The sequence below is a fragment of the Arachis ipaensis genome, chromosome B10 (assembly GCF_059453495.1).
Source record: "Arachis ipaensis isolate K30076 ecotype BB chromosome B10, ASM5945349v1, whole genome shotgun sequence".
NCBI lineage: Eukaryota > Viridiplantae > Streptophyta > Magnoliopsida > Fabales > Fabaceae > Arachis > Arachis ipaensis.
This window is the reverse complement of record NC_142435.1, coordinates 107,505,225-107,520,359: the sequence shown is the minus strand read 5'-3', so window position 1 is coordinate 107,520,359 and position 15,135 is coordinate 107,505,225. Positions and strand designations below refer to the sequence as shown.

At 36.4% G+C, this 15,135-nt stretch overlaps 1 protein-coding gene and 1 pseudogene across 1 annotated transcript; one reads left to right on the top strand and one right to left on the bottom strand.

The window, feature by feature from the left end:
• The first annotated feature begins 625 nt into the window (after nucleotides 1-625).
• Nucleotides 626-1,443, top strand: LOC110267761 (PR5-like receptor kinase; annotated as a pseudogene).
• Nucleotides 1,152-3,894, bottom strand: LOC107624301 (DNA-binding protein BIN4-like). The gene is made up of 8 exons (XM_021113560.2): nucleotides 3,833-3,894; nucleotides 3,635-3,689; nucleotides 3,380-3,497; nucleotides 2,835-2,881; nucleotides 2,665-2,691; nucleotides 2,365-2,440; nucleotides 2,130-2,263; nucleotides 1,152-2,034 (listed from the first exon to the last, which is right to left on the bottom strand). Coding segments are annotated over exons 1-8 (573 nt in total). The 5' UTR covers nucleotides 3,835-3,894; the 3' UTR covers nucleotides 1,152-1,920.
• Between the last annotated feature and the right edge of the window lie 11,241 nt (nucleotides 3,895-15,135).

The window sequence follows — 15,135 nt, the reverse complement described above, 5'->3', positions numbered from 1 at the left end:
AATTTCCCATGCAACAGCAAAAGCAAAGAATTGCTTCCAACAGAGGCCATCCACAATAAAAGAAATGCGAAATCCATAATATTGGTTTAAGCAACGTAACGGTTTAGTTCTACATTGCATCACGGATACGGTAATACCATACAATTACCTCTTTCAACATCCTTATATATATCAAATCTGGGGGCATTGACTACTCCCTTTCTCGCACCAATCCCCTCTAGGTACCCCCTTAGGTCTCAACTTTTACTACCAAATATAATCCTTCAAATACACAACTATGGCACCCTGGCCTAGTTTTCTTATTCTCTTTACATTTTTCTCTAACACTTTCTCTTACACATTCACCATAATCAACAACTGCCCTCATACTATATAGCCTGGTACACTTGCTGGTTCAGGGAGCCCTAAACTATCAACGACTGATTCCAGTTGGACTCAGGCCAAAGTGTCAGACTAACCACGGTACCAGGATGGTCGGGACGAATATGGGCAAGGACGGGTTGCAAATTTGATGTCACAGGTGCTGGCAAATGCCTAACTGGTGACTGTGGGGGAAAACTGGAATGTGATGGAAATGGTGCTGCACCTCCTACCTCACTGTTTGAGATAACACTCGACGGAGCCAATGGACAAAGATTTCTACGATGTCAGCATGGTAGATGGCTACAATTTGCCGTTAGTGGCTCTACCACGAGGTGTATCTGGTGGAGCCTGTAATGCTACATGATGCGTGACTGATATCAACAGAGGTAAGAGTTCAAAAGTACATAAAGAAAATAAACTATACAGCTGAAAGCTAACATGTACCTTATAGAATTATAAAAAAATGCAATGGTATAGGTTGCCCTAGAGAACTTCAAGTGCTCGGTGAAGACGAAAACCAGCGTGGTGTAGTAGGGTGCAGAAGTGCTTGTGAGGCATTCAAGTCGGATCGGTACTGCTGCACTGGACAATATGCTAACCCAAAGAGTTGCCAGCCTACATTTTATTCAACTATCTTCAAGAAGGCGTGTCCTAGAGCTTATAGTTATGCATTTGATGATGGAACCAGAACTTTCACTTGCAAAGCTAGTGAATATGAGATTGTTTTTTGTCCCTATAGGTTTACAACTATGCATCATCTTCCACAACTGTGATTTGTTTCCCTTCTCTTTTTGTTTATTGCCACATTTTCATGATAAACCCATCCAATAACTAAAATTTTACAATACAATTTACAACACAGGATGAAAAACCAAAATCATACACCACCACCTAGACATCCCAAGCGTAAGCAAGTTACTTCCTCATCAAATACTCTCTTGCCCTTACCAGCGCCTATCGTTCTCTTGATTCTCGATCTTCTTTCTCAGTGTTTCTAAGACACGAACATTATTGATATGGAATGACAAGAAACTCCAGGAGTGCTTCTCAAAAGAGGGAGAAAAGAATCCCTGCTTGTGAGATTGAAATGAACAAGCAAGAATAATATTAGCAATTAGCGAACAAGATTTACAATCTTGCAAGACATTCTTTGGAGGGGAACAAGCATAGTCAATGTAATCAGGAAAATTAGAATCTTGAAATTCATTCTCCCATGTTTGGCAGAAATTTAGTTAACAAAGTAATATTTCAAAAATTATATTAGCCAGCTAATACAAGTAAACTAAAAGCAGAGATAACAAATAATAATTCAATGGAAAAGAAACTACAATGTGAGTATTATGGAAACAGGAACATGTAAGAAGGATTTGATAAGAACTCATTCACCAATCATAAAAGTATCCAATTCTTCTGGGGTGGATTTGTTGATAAGACCTCCAATGGCAGCTGTTTTAATGTTATTATCTCTGACATGGGCAAAGTATTTCATCAACTAGTACTTTTAACCCAAGGATTGAGTATAGGTTTACAACATATACAATGGAACACTTCTTCGACTCAATTCTTCGTCTTTGCCTTCTTAGAATTTGGAGCTTTTTTTGGAGCTATTTTCTTTACTGTCTTAGGTTGTGGTTTTCCTCCAGTACTTCTACCTCTTTTCTTTTCAGCACCCTGTATCCAAATCTTATACAATTTAGTATGTATGCAGCAGCATTTTCATTTATAAAGGGAGAATCTGAAACCAAGAAAACTTTATAGGAACTTACTATTTTCTTGTCACCCTTCCCTTTGGATTTACTGTGAGTTTGTTCCTTAGCATGCTCATTTTGATCAGTTTGGGTGCCCTTCGGCATCTTGCCAGCTTCCTCATCTGAATCAAAGGCAAAACCATCTAGTGTCCCTTCTCATATGAAAGGTTAAGATATGAGTAAAGGAGTTTATTCATAATATAAAGGAAAAACTACCAGAAATAAAAGCCTCAATTTGGTAGATGCAAATAACCTTCAACCATAGTTTCAGCTTCATATACATTAGATTGTGGCTCCAACTGTATGAAGTCATTCATAATGGCCTCTATCTGATGAAGAAATATTAAGAATAGCATCAAAATATCAATTAAACATAATGACAGCAAATATTTATCATAATCCTTGTCAGGGATGATACTGATGAATAACATAAATAAAAAGTAGAAGAGAAACCTTGACGATGAATACAGATTTATAACTTAGGATAGTAGTAATTGCGTCAAACAATTTTCAATATGCGAGTAAATACGAAAATATCAGATAATCAACAGACCTTTACCTCGGACTGTCCAAAGCTAACCTGAACAAATAACAAGCTCGTATCAGTATTTGAAAAATACGAGCAGGAAAGGTTTGATATAACTCGATCATGAAGGTAACTAGCCACAAGGACATTATAAATAAAAATTTTAAATGCAGATTACATCCAACTTAATTACTTACCACACAAAATGTCCGGCAAGGAACTATAGATGTTTTGTATATAGTTTCTGAAATGATGCCAACAATACAAACAATCAGATATAGTTTGTCACTGCCTAAAACTAACACAGAAAACGGAATATACTTATAATGAACATATTATAAAGGCATATAACTTAGGTAAGGAATGAAAATATATGACGAGATGTTTTTTCCTTTTTTTTTTTCTCTTTTTTTAAGCTAAAAACTGAGGTAATATTTATGATCATGTTTATTTAAATAAAAAAATACAATATGTCATTAAGAAGAAAAGAAAGTACTGTGCTTATGATTCCGATATTCCTATTTTTAAAATACGAAGTATGAGTCCTTTTGTATTTTGGGAACTCCACACGTAATAATTTTGCCTTAAGAAGTAAGTCAACATTACTAAACTGTACTGTTTTTCTTCACATACTCATGCTACAATATTGTGATTAAAAAAATATTTGTCCATGTCTTCATATTGATGAAACACACTGATTTCCTTAGAAATCAGAAAATATATGAGCTAAAACAAAAAGTACCTTTCAAGTCTAACTGCATTTCCTGATCTCTGGATGCAGAATCTGAAATTATAACCCGGCCTACAGCTCCCACATCACCACTGAGATCTATGGAGTCACCTTGGCACTCAACAAGAGCCTGCAAAACCAAAGCTCCTCCTCAGGTACCCTTTCCATTCTCATGAATTAAGAAGAGAACATAACAACATGGCCCTTCCAATTACAAAACACAACATACAACAAAGAAAAATCCATAACATATAGTTGCTATCCAACCTTTGTGTGTTGAACTTTCTCAGAAAGCACCAAAAGGCAGCCTTGAAGAGGAGACCTGCAAATTATAAATAGCACGCAAAATCAGGATGCTGGACTAGATAACAAGATAGCTTATGATGGCTATTACTTATTTCAGTTTCAAAGTCATGGGAGTGTGGTGAGTCATTATAATTAATTAATTATTGTAGTCATTCTTACATTTGTCTTAATGAGCTTTTCACAAGTTTCTTCCTCCTCAGCCTCCAGATCTCCACCACTACCTGTCCCATTTGTAGATACCACAAGCATATGGTCAGAAATCCATAAAAAGAGAATGGAGTGATATCTTACAACTTATATTCCCATACTAACCCATTTCATACCTCTCTCCTTTGCACTGCCCTTTGTTTTCTTCCCTTTCACTGGTGAATGATCTTCTTCTACCTGAATTGGTTTCTGAGAAGACTTTCCTTTTGAACCCTTTCTGCATGGAGACTTTCCATCATTGCCAAGGATAATTTTATCCTTAGCTTCTTCACTAATCAATTGAGGTATTTGTTGCTGAGAAGCTTTCCACCTGATTGTTACGAATTTCCTTTTTGGGGCTACGATCAAGGCACGACTCAGAATCTGATGACAGATTCAAAATTCGATAAACAGATTCCTATGCAAAAACATTTGACTAATCAGCAACCAGAAAGCAATCGCAGCCAAGCGTTAGCAAGCCAAACACATTTTTCTTATAAAATACAAGGGAAAATTTGCTTCCTTTTTTCTGGTGATATATTATTCTTAATCCTTTACCTATCCAACCCTGCAATGCTCATATTGGTGTTGTAGTAGGCAACAGAATTATTCTAAGGACGAGAAAAAATGGTATACTGGTTAGATATTCTATGCTTGATGGATTAAAATCCTCTTGATGTTCAAGGATGAAATATCAATAGCTTCTCTAAAACTACTGATCCCATGTAAGAATTAATGGGGCAAGGTTCTTACTTTACGCTCGAAATGCATGTCATTGTTTGAATCAATGCCAATCTTCCTTTCCTCTATGTCTCCTGCATCATAAGAGACCAAACGACAATTCAATAAAGAAGCAAATTGTAAAATAATTGTTGCATGCTATCACTAGATAGAAACAAAGCCTGCTATGTTAATGATATCATGTTTTTAGGGGGGAAATAAAACTATATGCAGATTGGTTTTAAATTAGAAGTACAAAAAAAAGCTCCAATGTGTGTAAGTCATGGGTCTTTTGTGTTTAATTGATTCCAAAAAAAATTCCCCTAGATTTTACTTATATTGAGAATAAAATTTGGGAAATTTTAGAAATATAGAGAAGGCATCAAACCGGGAGACTGACGTTGGGATTTTTGACAGTAAAGAATTTTATAAAAATAGTCGCATTGTAGATATAGTCTCTAAACCAACAGAAATCCCTTCGTACAAACGTTTTTGGTTGTCACAAGTAACAAACCCCTTTGAAATTGATAACCGAGTATTTAAACCTCGGGTCGTCTTCTCAAGGAATTGCAGGGAGGTGTTCTTATTATTGGTTATGAAAAAGTGTGTTTTAGGGTTTTGGATTAAGGTAAAAAGTTAGTTGAATGACAAGAAAGATAAAATAATAATAAAAATAAACTTTTGGCAAGGTATGAAGAACTGGAAGTCCTATTCTAGTTATCCTTATCAATTGTGATGAGAATTGGATTTTTCTCCCACTTTGTTAACCTCTAACTATGAAGGTAAGTTAAGTGGATGAATTAATTTCGATTCCTCGAGTCCTAGTCTTTCCTTGGGAAAGGCTAGAGTTATTGGAACTCGAATTAATTCTTGAAGAATTCTAATTTTCAATCAACAATGAGTTTGATAACTCAAGAGTCACCAATTAATCAACCAAAGCCAAAAGGAAAAATCTAAATTATTTATATAAATAAAAGAAAGCAATCATAAATCAGAAATACCTCAAATAATATTAATTAAGAAAATCATAACATGAATGTAGCATAAGCCAAATAGGCAACATAACTAATATAAGCATTAAAATATCTGAACGTAAGAGATAAATATAAATTAAAAGAACATTGAACCTGGGATTGAGAGTCACTCCTAAAACTAAGAGAAGTCCTAAATCCTAATCCTAAGAGAGAGGAGAGAACCTCTCTCTCTAGAAACTACATCTAAATCCTAAAATTGTGAATTTTTTTGAGCCTTCTTATGAATGGATGCATTCCCCCACTTTATAGCCTCTAATATGTGTTTTCTGGGCTGCAAACTGGATCAAAAACAGCCCAGAAATCGCCCCCAGCGTATTCTGGTACGTACAGGTCGCAGAAAAGTGACGCGGAGGCGTTGTCCACTCGTCCGCGCGGGTTGCGTTCCTGCCAGGTCACGCGTCCACGTGATCCACGCGTTCGCGTCACCTGGCGTCGGGCAGCTATGGCAAATTATATATCAAATCAAAGTCCCAGACATTAGCTTTCTAACGCAACTGAAACCGCGTCGTTTGGACCTATGTAGCTAAAGTTATAGCCGTTTGAGTGCGAAGAGGTCAGGCTGGACAGCTTAGCAGTTTCTCCAACTTCTTGTATTTCTTCCATTTTTGCATGCTTCCTTTCCATCCTCTGAGTCATTCCTGCCCTGTAATCTCTGAAATCACTTAACACACATATCAAGACATCTAATGGTAATAAGAGAGGATTAAACATAGGAAACTTAAGGCCAAAGAAGCATGTTTTCAATCAAAGCACATAATTAGGAAGGCAAATGTAAAACCATGCAAATAGTATGAATAAGTGGGTAAAGAGTTGATAAAAACCACTCAATTGAGCACAAGATAAATCATGAAATAGTGGTTTATCAACTTCCCCACACTTAAACATTAGCATGTCCTCATGCTAAGCTCAAGAGAAGCTATAAAGAATGAAGAGGAATGATAGAATGTATGAAATGCAACCTATGAATGAATGCAACTACATGCAAAATGTTTCTACCTACTTGGTTAAAAGTAAATAAGCTCTTCAAGACAAACATAAATCAGATTTCACTAATTCAAATCATACAATAAAAAGCAAGTAAACTTGTAAGAAGATAGCTCATGAAAGCAGGGAATATTGAATTAAGCACTGAACCCTTACTGGTAGTGTATATCACTCTAATCTCTCAAGTGTCTAGGGTTAATCACTCTACTCTTCTCTAGTCATGCTTTCTAAAACTTTATTCTTCAGCTAACCAATCAACAAAAATTTAATGTACCAATGCAGACATCATGAGGTCTTTTCAAGGTTGTAATGGGGCTAAGGTAAGGGTGAGGGTATATATATGGCTAAGTGAGCTAAAAATTGAATCTTTGACTAACCAAGCTCTCAACTAACATACATACACTCTATATATTCTAATTCATGCCTAGCTACCCAAAATTCCCACTTTTGTATGATTCCCATACTCATGTACCAAAAATTTGATATTTCTTTACTTTTATCACATGTGCATTGATTTTTTTTTATTAACTTAGCATTGGGGTAATTTTGTCCCCTTATTTATTTACTTATTTATTGAATATTTTTGGATTTTTTTATTTTATTTTTTTTTTGTAGATAAATAAACATAACTTATCAAATGCACATGGATTTTCTATTATTTTCCTATTTTGGTTTTTCATGAGTAGGCTCCCAAATTCCCAATATTCAAATAAATTAGAAATATGTTACATTCCCTTATTAACCCATGTTCCCACAGTTTTCCCACACTTAGTTGATGCACAATCCCTACCTTAAGCTAACCAAAGATTCAATTGGGATATTTAATTATTTTTCTACTTAAGGCTAGAGATGTGGTAAAATACAGAACAAATGGGGATTAAAAGGCTCAAAGTAGCTTAACAGGGTGATTTAAAGGGTAGGCTTATTTGGGATAAGTGAGCTAAAATCAAACAATGGCCTCAATCATATGCGAGCATGTAAATACACTAAATAATAGACATATAGATTGAAACAAAATATAGGTTACAATCATAGAGAAGGAAACACACAGGAATAAAATATTTATGGTTAAATAATGTAACCATATAAATAAGCTCAAATCTCACAGGTTGTGTATTCTTTAGCTTAAAAACCATGTTCCAAATACAACTTCAAACAAATTTAACACATAAAAATTTAAATTTTTTTTATTTAAATTAGTAAAATTTTTCAAAAATAGGATCTTAAGAAGAAACTTATTATTTTAACCAAGCAGTAACTAAATGCATAAAATCAAATAAACATGCAATTAAGCATGCAAATGCAACAACTAACAAGGAAAATAAACCATTGGTGTTAAGATAGAAGAGTAACTAACCCATGGAGATCAGTATCGACCTCCACACACTTAAAGATTGCACCGTCCTCGGTGCATGCTGAGATGTGCAAGTGGACGAGTTGTGCCAACTGATGCTTTTCTTCAAGGATTGTGCAGATGGACTTGTTTGTCTCTCCCATGTAACGTCTTCCGGTTCTCTTCCTGGTGGCCATCCTGAAAGAAAAAGGGAAGAAAAGTAATCCAAAAATAAAGATAAAAAATAAAAGATGGGTGTTAATGCCAGATAATAAGGGTCTCAATTGCATGGTAGCTACAACATGCAAATGAGAAAACAATAGAAGCTATGGCATACCAATGGTGCAGAATTTGCAATAAAGGAGAGGGGAATGTGGGTAATGTAAGATAGTATAAGTTCATATCAATGCAAGAGAAGTACGAGTTTCATAAAAGATTAGCATTGATTTAAATAATGTTACCCAATCAGAATAAAACAAGTTACTAAGCACCCAAAATATTTCAAGAGAAGATGCAACAGTGAAATAAGAAAATTCAACACCAAAGAAAAAAATAATAAATTTAGAAAAAAAAATAAAAATATGCACTAAATTAAAATGCAATGAATGAAATATTCAAATAAATTAAAATAAAATAAAAAGAAAAAATAAGAAGAATGAGAAATGAAAGAAGGGAAGAAGAAGTAAATAAGAAAGGAGGGAGGAAAAATTAGAATTGGGGAAGAAAAGATAAGATTTTGGCTGATATGGATAAGCTGTGCGGTGCAAGCGACGCGGACGCGTGGGGAACGCGGTCGCGTGAGTTGCGCTTTAAGTTAATCGACGCGGTCGCGTGACACGTTTTATGCTACTGGCGCGAGGGCAGCCTCGCGCTCGCACAACTCTCTGTTCAAAATATTATTTTGCCAAATTTTGGGTGGCGCGATCGCGTGGATGGCCATTTTTGGAAAACGACGCGGCCGCGTGGGGCATTCGTTCGTGTCGGAAGGCTTGGGCTTCCAGCACGAGTCCAGCCCAATTCCAGCTCAACTTTCGGCCATACACCCTTGTTACGTCGATTTTTATGGCACGCGGTCGCGTGGGGCACGTGGTCGCGTGGGAGGCCAAAGTTCCCACATAACGCGGTTGCATGAGCGACGCGGTCGCGTGGGGTCAAATTATGCTAAAGGCGCACCTCCAGCCACGCTCTCGCATGACTCTCTATTCAATTCTTTTCTTCCCAACGTACTAGTGACGCGGACGCGTCAGCGACGCTGCCGCGTCGCGTGCGTGCTTTTTTTTTATAATGCAAAATTCAATGATAATATGAATATTATGCAAAACTTCAGGTTCAATAAAATAAAATAAAATTCAAAAATAAACAAAACTAAATAAAATTAAAATTAAAAAAGGAATGATCATACCATGGTGGGTTGTCTCCCACCTAACACTTTTAGTTAAAGTCCTTAAGTTGGACATTTGGTGAGCTTCCTGTTATGGTGGTTTATGCTTGTACTGATCAAGGAATCCCCACCAATGTTTGTACTTCTAATAGCCTCCAGGGTCCCAAACTAGGCATGTAAAGCCCTTAAGAAGCTTCAAACAGATTCTTAGGCTCCCGGGATGACAAATGTCAGAACAGATTCCAAGATCCCAAACTTTACATTTACACCCGTTTTTGTCTCGATCTGCATTTTTCCAGCCGGGTGAAAGGTGATCTGAATTCTCACTGCAGCGACCAAACAGCTTCCTAGACCCATTCAGTTGAGCTTTACACCAACCTTTGCATTTAAACTTAAAGCTTCCAACCATAATGAACCTTGTAGGACAATTCTTACCACTGGCCATCTTCCGCTTACTCTTAATGTCACAAAGAGCTCTAAGTTGACCATCCGTCTCCAGTAGCCCATATTCAAGTGGAATTAGAAAGCTAAGGGATATGAATTTTACCCACTTGAATGTTGTGAAGGATGATGGAAACTTAGGGGGAGGTATTTTTAATGAAATTACAAGCTCCACTCCCTTGTGCTCTTCTCTGATAATTACCACCTCTTTGCAAGCTTCTTCAATTTCAACCTCTTCCTCTTGGTAGCTTTCTTCCAATTCAATCTCCTCTTCATTGCTTTCCAAGGGCATGGGAGGTTGTGCTTCTTCTTCTTGAATCTCCATCTCTTGATCAACCTCTTCCAAGTCTTCAACTATGATATGCCTTGGAGGTTGTACACCCTCCTCAGCATCAATTTCAAACGTCTTGGAAGGGGGTTCTATGACTGGACTTTCCCATGGAGGTTCTGCATCTCCTAAGTCTTGAACCACTTCTTCTTCTTCAATAATTCCGGCTTCCTCCACTTGTTCCAGTACAAAGTCATGCTCCGTACTGTTCACTGGAGTTTCTAGTATCTCCTTCATGCTACGTTCTTCATTAGATTGTCCACATGAAGCCATGGGGGTTCCTTGAGTGTCCGAACGTCGGGAAGCTAATTGATTTATCGCTTGCTCCAATTGACGAATGGTTGCCTGAAATCGATCCACTGTTTCCTTGAAACGATCCTTTGTCTCTTGATGCACTCGGCTTTCATAAACAGGATCATAGTGCTCTTGGATTGATGGATATGGAGATAGTGAATATTGAAGTGGTGGTTCTTGTGAGTAATTGGGTTGGAATTGGGGTGGTTCTATATACGGTTCATATGGCTCATAAGGTGGTTGGTATGGTGGTTGAGGGTTAGGGTCATATGGAGGTGAATGGCAGAAAGGGGCTTGTGAGTTTGGTGGTCCAAAGTTATGTTGAGGAGAGGGTTCATAGGCGTATGGTGGTGGTTGTTGATAATCAAAGTGCTCACCATAGCCATTGCCTTGATATGCATCACAGAATGGTTGTTGACAGTCCATTGGAGGTGGTTGTTGCCATGAGGGTTGATCAAATCCTTGTGGCTCCTCCCATCTTTGATTGTTCCAACCTTGATGCCTGTTCTCATTGTAATTTCTTCTTCCTGCAACATAATTGTAACCAGACTCATAGCCAAAGGGGTGAGAGAAAATAAAAAAAAAACTAAAAAGAAAATATTTTGAAAAAGAAATGATTTTTAAAAAAAAAATTGAATTTTGAAAAATAAGATAAGATAAGATAAAAGTTTTAAAATAAAAATCTGAAATTTTTTTTAAATATTTACAATAACCAATAATAAGGCACACGTTTGCAATTCCCCGGCAACGGCGCCATTTTGATGTTGGGATTTTTGCCAGTAAAGAATTTTATAAAAACAGTCGCGTTGTAGATATAGTCTCTAAACCAACAGAAATCCCTTCGTACAAACGTTTTTAGTTGTCACAAGTAACAAACCCCTTTGAAATTGATAACCGAGTATTTAAACCTCGGGTCGTCTTCTCAAGGAATTGCAGGGAGGTGTTCTTATTATTGGTTATGAAAAAGTGTATTTTGAGGTTTTGGATTAAGGTAAAAAGTTAGTTGAATGACAAGAAAGATAAAATAATAATAAAAATAAACTCTTAGCAAGGTATGAAGAACTGGAAGTCCTATCCTAGTTATCCTTATCAATTGTGATGAGAATTGGATTTTTCTCCCACTTTGTTAACCTCTAACTATGAAGGTAAGTTAAGTGGATGAATTAATTTCGATTCCTCGAGTCCTAGTCTTTTCTTGGGAAAGGCTAGAGTTATTGGAACTCGAATTAATTCTTGAAAAATTCCAATTTTCAATCAACAATGAGTTTGATAACTCAAGAGTCACCAATTAATCAACCGAAGCCAAAAGAAAAAATCTAAATTATTTATATAAATAAAAGAAAGCACTTATAAATCTGAAATACCTCAAATGATATTAATTAAGAAAATCATAACATGAATGTAGCATAAGCCAAATAGGCAACATAACTAATATAAGCATTAAAATATCTGAAAGTAAGAGATAAATATAAAGTAAAAGAACATTGAACCTGGGATTGAGAGTCACTCCTAAAACTAAGAGAAGTCCTAAATCATAATCCTAAGAGAGAAGAGAGAACCTCTCTCTCTAGAAACTACATCTAAATTCTAAAATTGTGAATTTTTTTGAGCCTTCTTATGAATGGATGCATTTCCCCACTTTATAGCCTCTAATCTGTGTTTTCTGGGCCGCAAACTGGGTCAAAAACAGCCTAGAAATTGCCCCCAGCATATTCTGGTACGTACAGGTCGCGGAAAAGTGACGCGGAGGCGTCGTCCACGCGTCCGCGCGGGTTGCTTTCCTGCCAGGTCACGCGTCCGCGTGATCCACGCGTTCGCGTTGCCTGGCATCGAGGCAGCTATAGCAAATTATATATCAAATCGAAGCCTCGGACGTTAGCTTTCCAACGCAACTGAAACCGCGTCGTTTGGACCTATGTAGTTAAAGTTATAGCCGTTTGAGTGCGAAGAGGTCAAGCTGGACAGCTTAGCAGTTTCTCCAACTTCTTGTATTTCTTCCACTTTTGCATGCTTCCTTTCCATCCTCTGAGCCATTCCTGCCCTGTAATCTCTGAAATCACTTAACACACATATCAAGGCATCTAATGGTAATAAGAGAGGATTAAACATAAGGAACTTAAGGCCAAAGAAGCATATTTTCAATCAAAGCACATAATTAGGAAGGCAAATGTAAAACCATGCAAATAGTATGAATAAGTGGGTAAAGAGTTGATAAAAACCACTCAATTGAGCACAAGATAAACCATGAAATAGTGGTTTATCAACCTCCCCACACTTAAACATTAGCATGTCCTCATGCTAAACTCAATAGAAGCTATAAAGAATGAAGAGGAATGATAGAATGTATGAAATGCAACCTATGAATGAATGCAACTACATGCAAAATGTTTCTACCTACTTGGTTAAAAGTAAATAAGCTCTTCAAGACAAACATAAATCAGATTTCACTAATTCAAATCATACAATAAAAAGCAAGTAAAATTGTAAGAAGATAGCTCATGAAAGCAGGGAACATTGAATTAAGCACTGAACCCTTACTGGTAGTGTATATCACTCTAATCTCTCAAGTGTCTAAGGTTAATCACTCTACTCTTCTGTAGTCATGCTTTCTAAAACTTTGTTCTTCAGCTAACCAATCAACAAAAATTTAATGTACCAATGCAGACATCATGAGGTCTTTTCAAGGTTGTAATGGGGCTAAGGTAAGGGTGAGGGTATATATATGGCTAAGTGAGCTATAAATTGAATCTTTGACTAACCAAGCTCTCACCTAACATACATACACTCTATATATTCTAATTCATGCCTAGCTACCCAAAATTCCCACTTTTGTATGATTCCCATACCCATGTACCAAAATTTTGATATTTCTTTACTTTTATCACATGTGCATTGATTTTTTTTATTAACTTAGCATTGGGGTAAGTTTGTCCCCTTATTTATTTACTTATTTATTGAATATTTTTGGATTTTTTTCTTTTCTTCTTTTTTTTTTTGTAGAGAAATAAACATAACTTATCAAATGCACATGGATTTTCTATTATTTTTCTATTTTGGTTTTTCATGAGTAGGTTCTCAAATTCCCAATATTCAAATAAATTAGAAATATGTTACATTCCCTTATTAACCCATGTTCCCACAGTTTTCCCACACTTAGTTGATGCACAATCCCTATCTTAAGCTAACCAAAGATTCAATTGGGATATTTAATTATTTTTCTACTTAAGGCTAGTGTTGTGGTAAAATACAAAACAAATGGAGATTAAAAGGCTCAAAGTGGCTGACAAGGGTGATTTAAAGGGTGGGCTTATTTGGGATAAGTGAGCTAAAATCAAACAATGGGCTCAATCATATGCAAGCATGTAAATACACTAAATAATGGACATATAGATTGGAACAAAATATAGGTTACAATCATAGAGAAGGAAACACACAGGAATAAAATATTTATGGTTAAATAATGTAACCATATAAATAAGCTCAAATCTCACAGGTTGTGTGTTCTTTAGCTTAAAAACCATGTTCCAAATACAACTTCAAACAAATTTAACACATAAAAATTTAAATTTTTTTATTTAAATTAGTGAAATTTTTCAAAAATAGGATCTTAAGAAGAAACTTATTATTTTAACCAAGCAGTAACTAAATGCATAAAATCAAATAAACATGCAATTAAACATGCAAATGCAACAACTAACAAGAAAAATAAACCATTGGTGTTGAGATAGAAGAGTAACTAACCCATGGAGATCGGTATCGACCTCCCCACAATTAAAGATTGCACCGTCTTCGGTGCATGCTGAGATGTGCAGGTGGACGGGTTGTGCCAACTGATGCTTTTCTTCAAGGATTGTGCAGATGGACTTGTTTGTCTCTCCCATGTAACGTCTTCCGGTACTCTTCCTGGTGGCCATCCTGAAAGAAAAAAGGAAGAAAAGTAACCCAAAAATAAAGATAGAAAATAAAATATGGGTGTTAATGCCAGATAATAAGGGTCTCAATTGCATGGTAGCTACAACATGCAAATGAGAAAACAATAGAAGCCATGGCATACCAATGGTGCAGAATTTGCAACAAAGGAGAGGGGAATGTGGGTAATGCAAGATAGTATAAGTTCATATCAATGCAAGAGAAGTTCGAGTATCATAAAAGATTAGCATTGCTTTAAATAATGTTACCCAATCAGAATAAAACAAGTTACTAAGCACCCAAAATATTTCAAGAGAAGATGCAACAGTGAAATAAGAAAATTCAACACCAAAGAAAAAAATAATAAATTTAGAAAAGAAAATAAAAATATGCACTAAATTAAAATGCTATGAATGAAATATTCAAATAAATTAAAATAAAATAAAAAGAAAAAATAAGAAGAATGAGAAAGGAAAGAAGGGAAGAAGAAGTAAATAAGAAAGGAGGGAGGAAAAATTAGGATTGGGGAAGAAAAAATAAGATTTTGGCTGATATGGATAAGCTGTGCGGCGCAAGCGACACGGACGCGTGGGGCACGCAGTCGCGTGACTTGCGCTTGAAGTTAATCGACGCGGTCACGTGACACGTTTTATGCTATTGGCGCGAGGGCAGCCTCGCGCTCGCACAACTCTCTGTTCAAAATATTATTTTGCCAAATTTTGGGTGACGCGATCGCGTGGATGGCCATTTTTGGAAAACGACGTGGCCGCGTGGGGCACGCGTTCACGTCGGAAGGCTTGGGCTTCTAGCATGAGTCCAGCCCAATTCCAGCTCAACTTTCGGCCAAACACC

Excerpts from the sequence above, each read along its gene's own strand:
- LOC107624301 (XM_021113560.2), bottom strand. Across the intron at positions 2,882-3,379 it reads AATGCAGTTAGACTTGAAAG|AAACTATATACAAAACATCT; the intron begins GTACTTTTTGTT and ends GCATCATTTCAG. Across the intron at positions 2,035-2,129 it reads GGAAGGGTGACAAGAAAATA|GGTGCTGAAAAGAAAAGAGG; the intron begins GTAAGTTCCTAT and ends ATTTGGATACAG.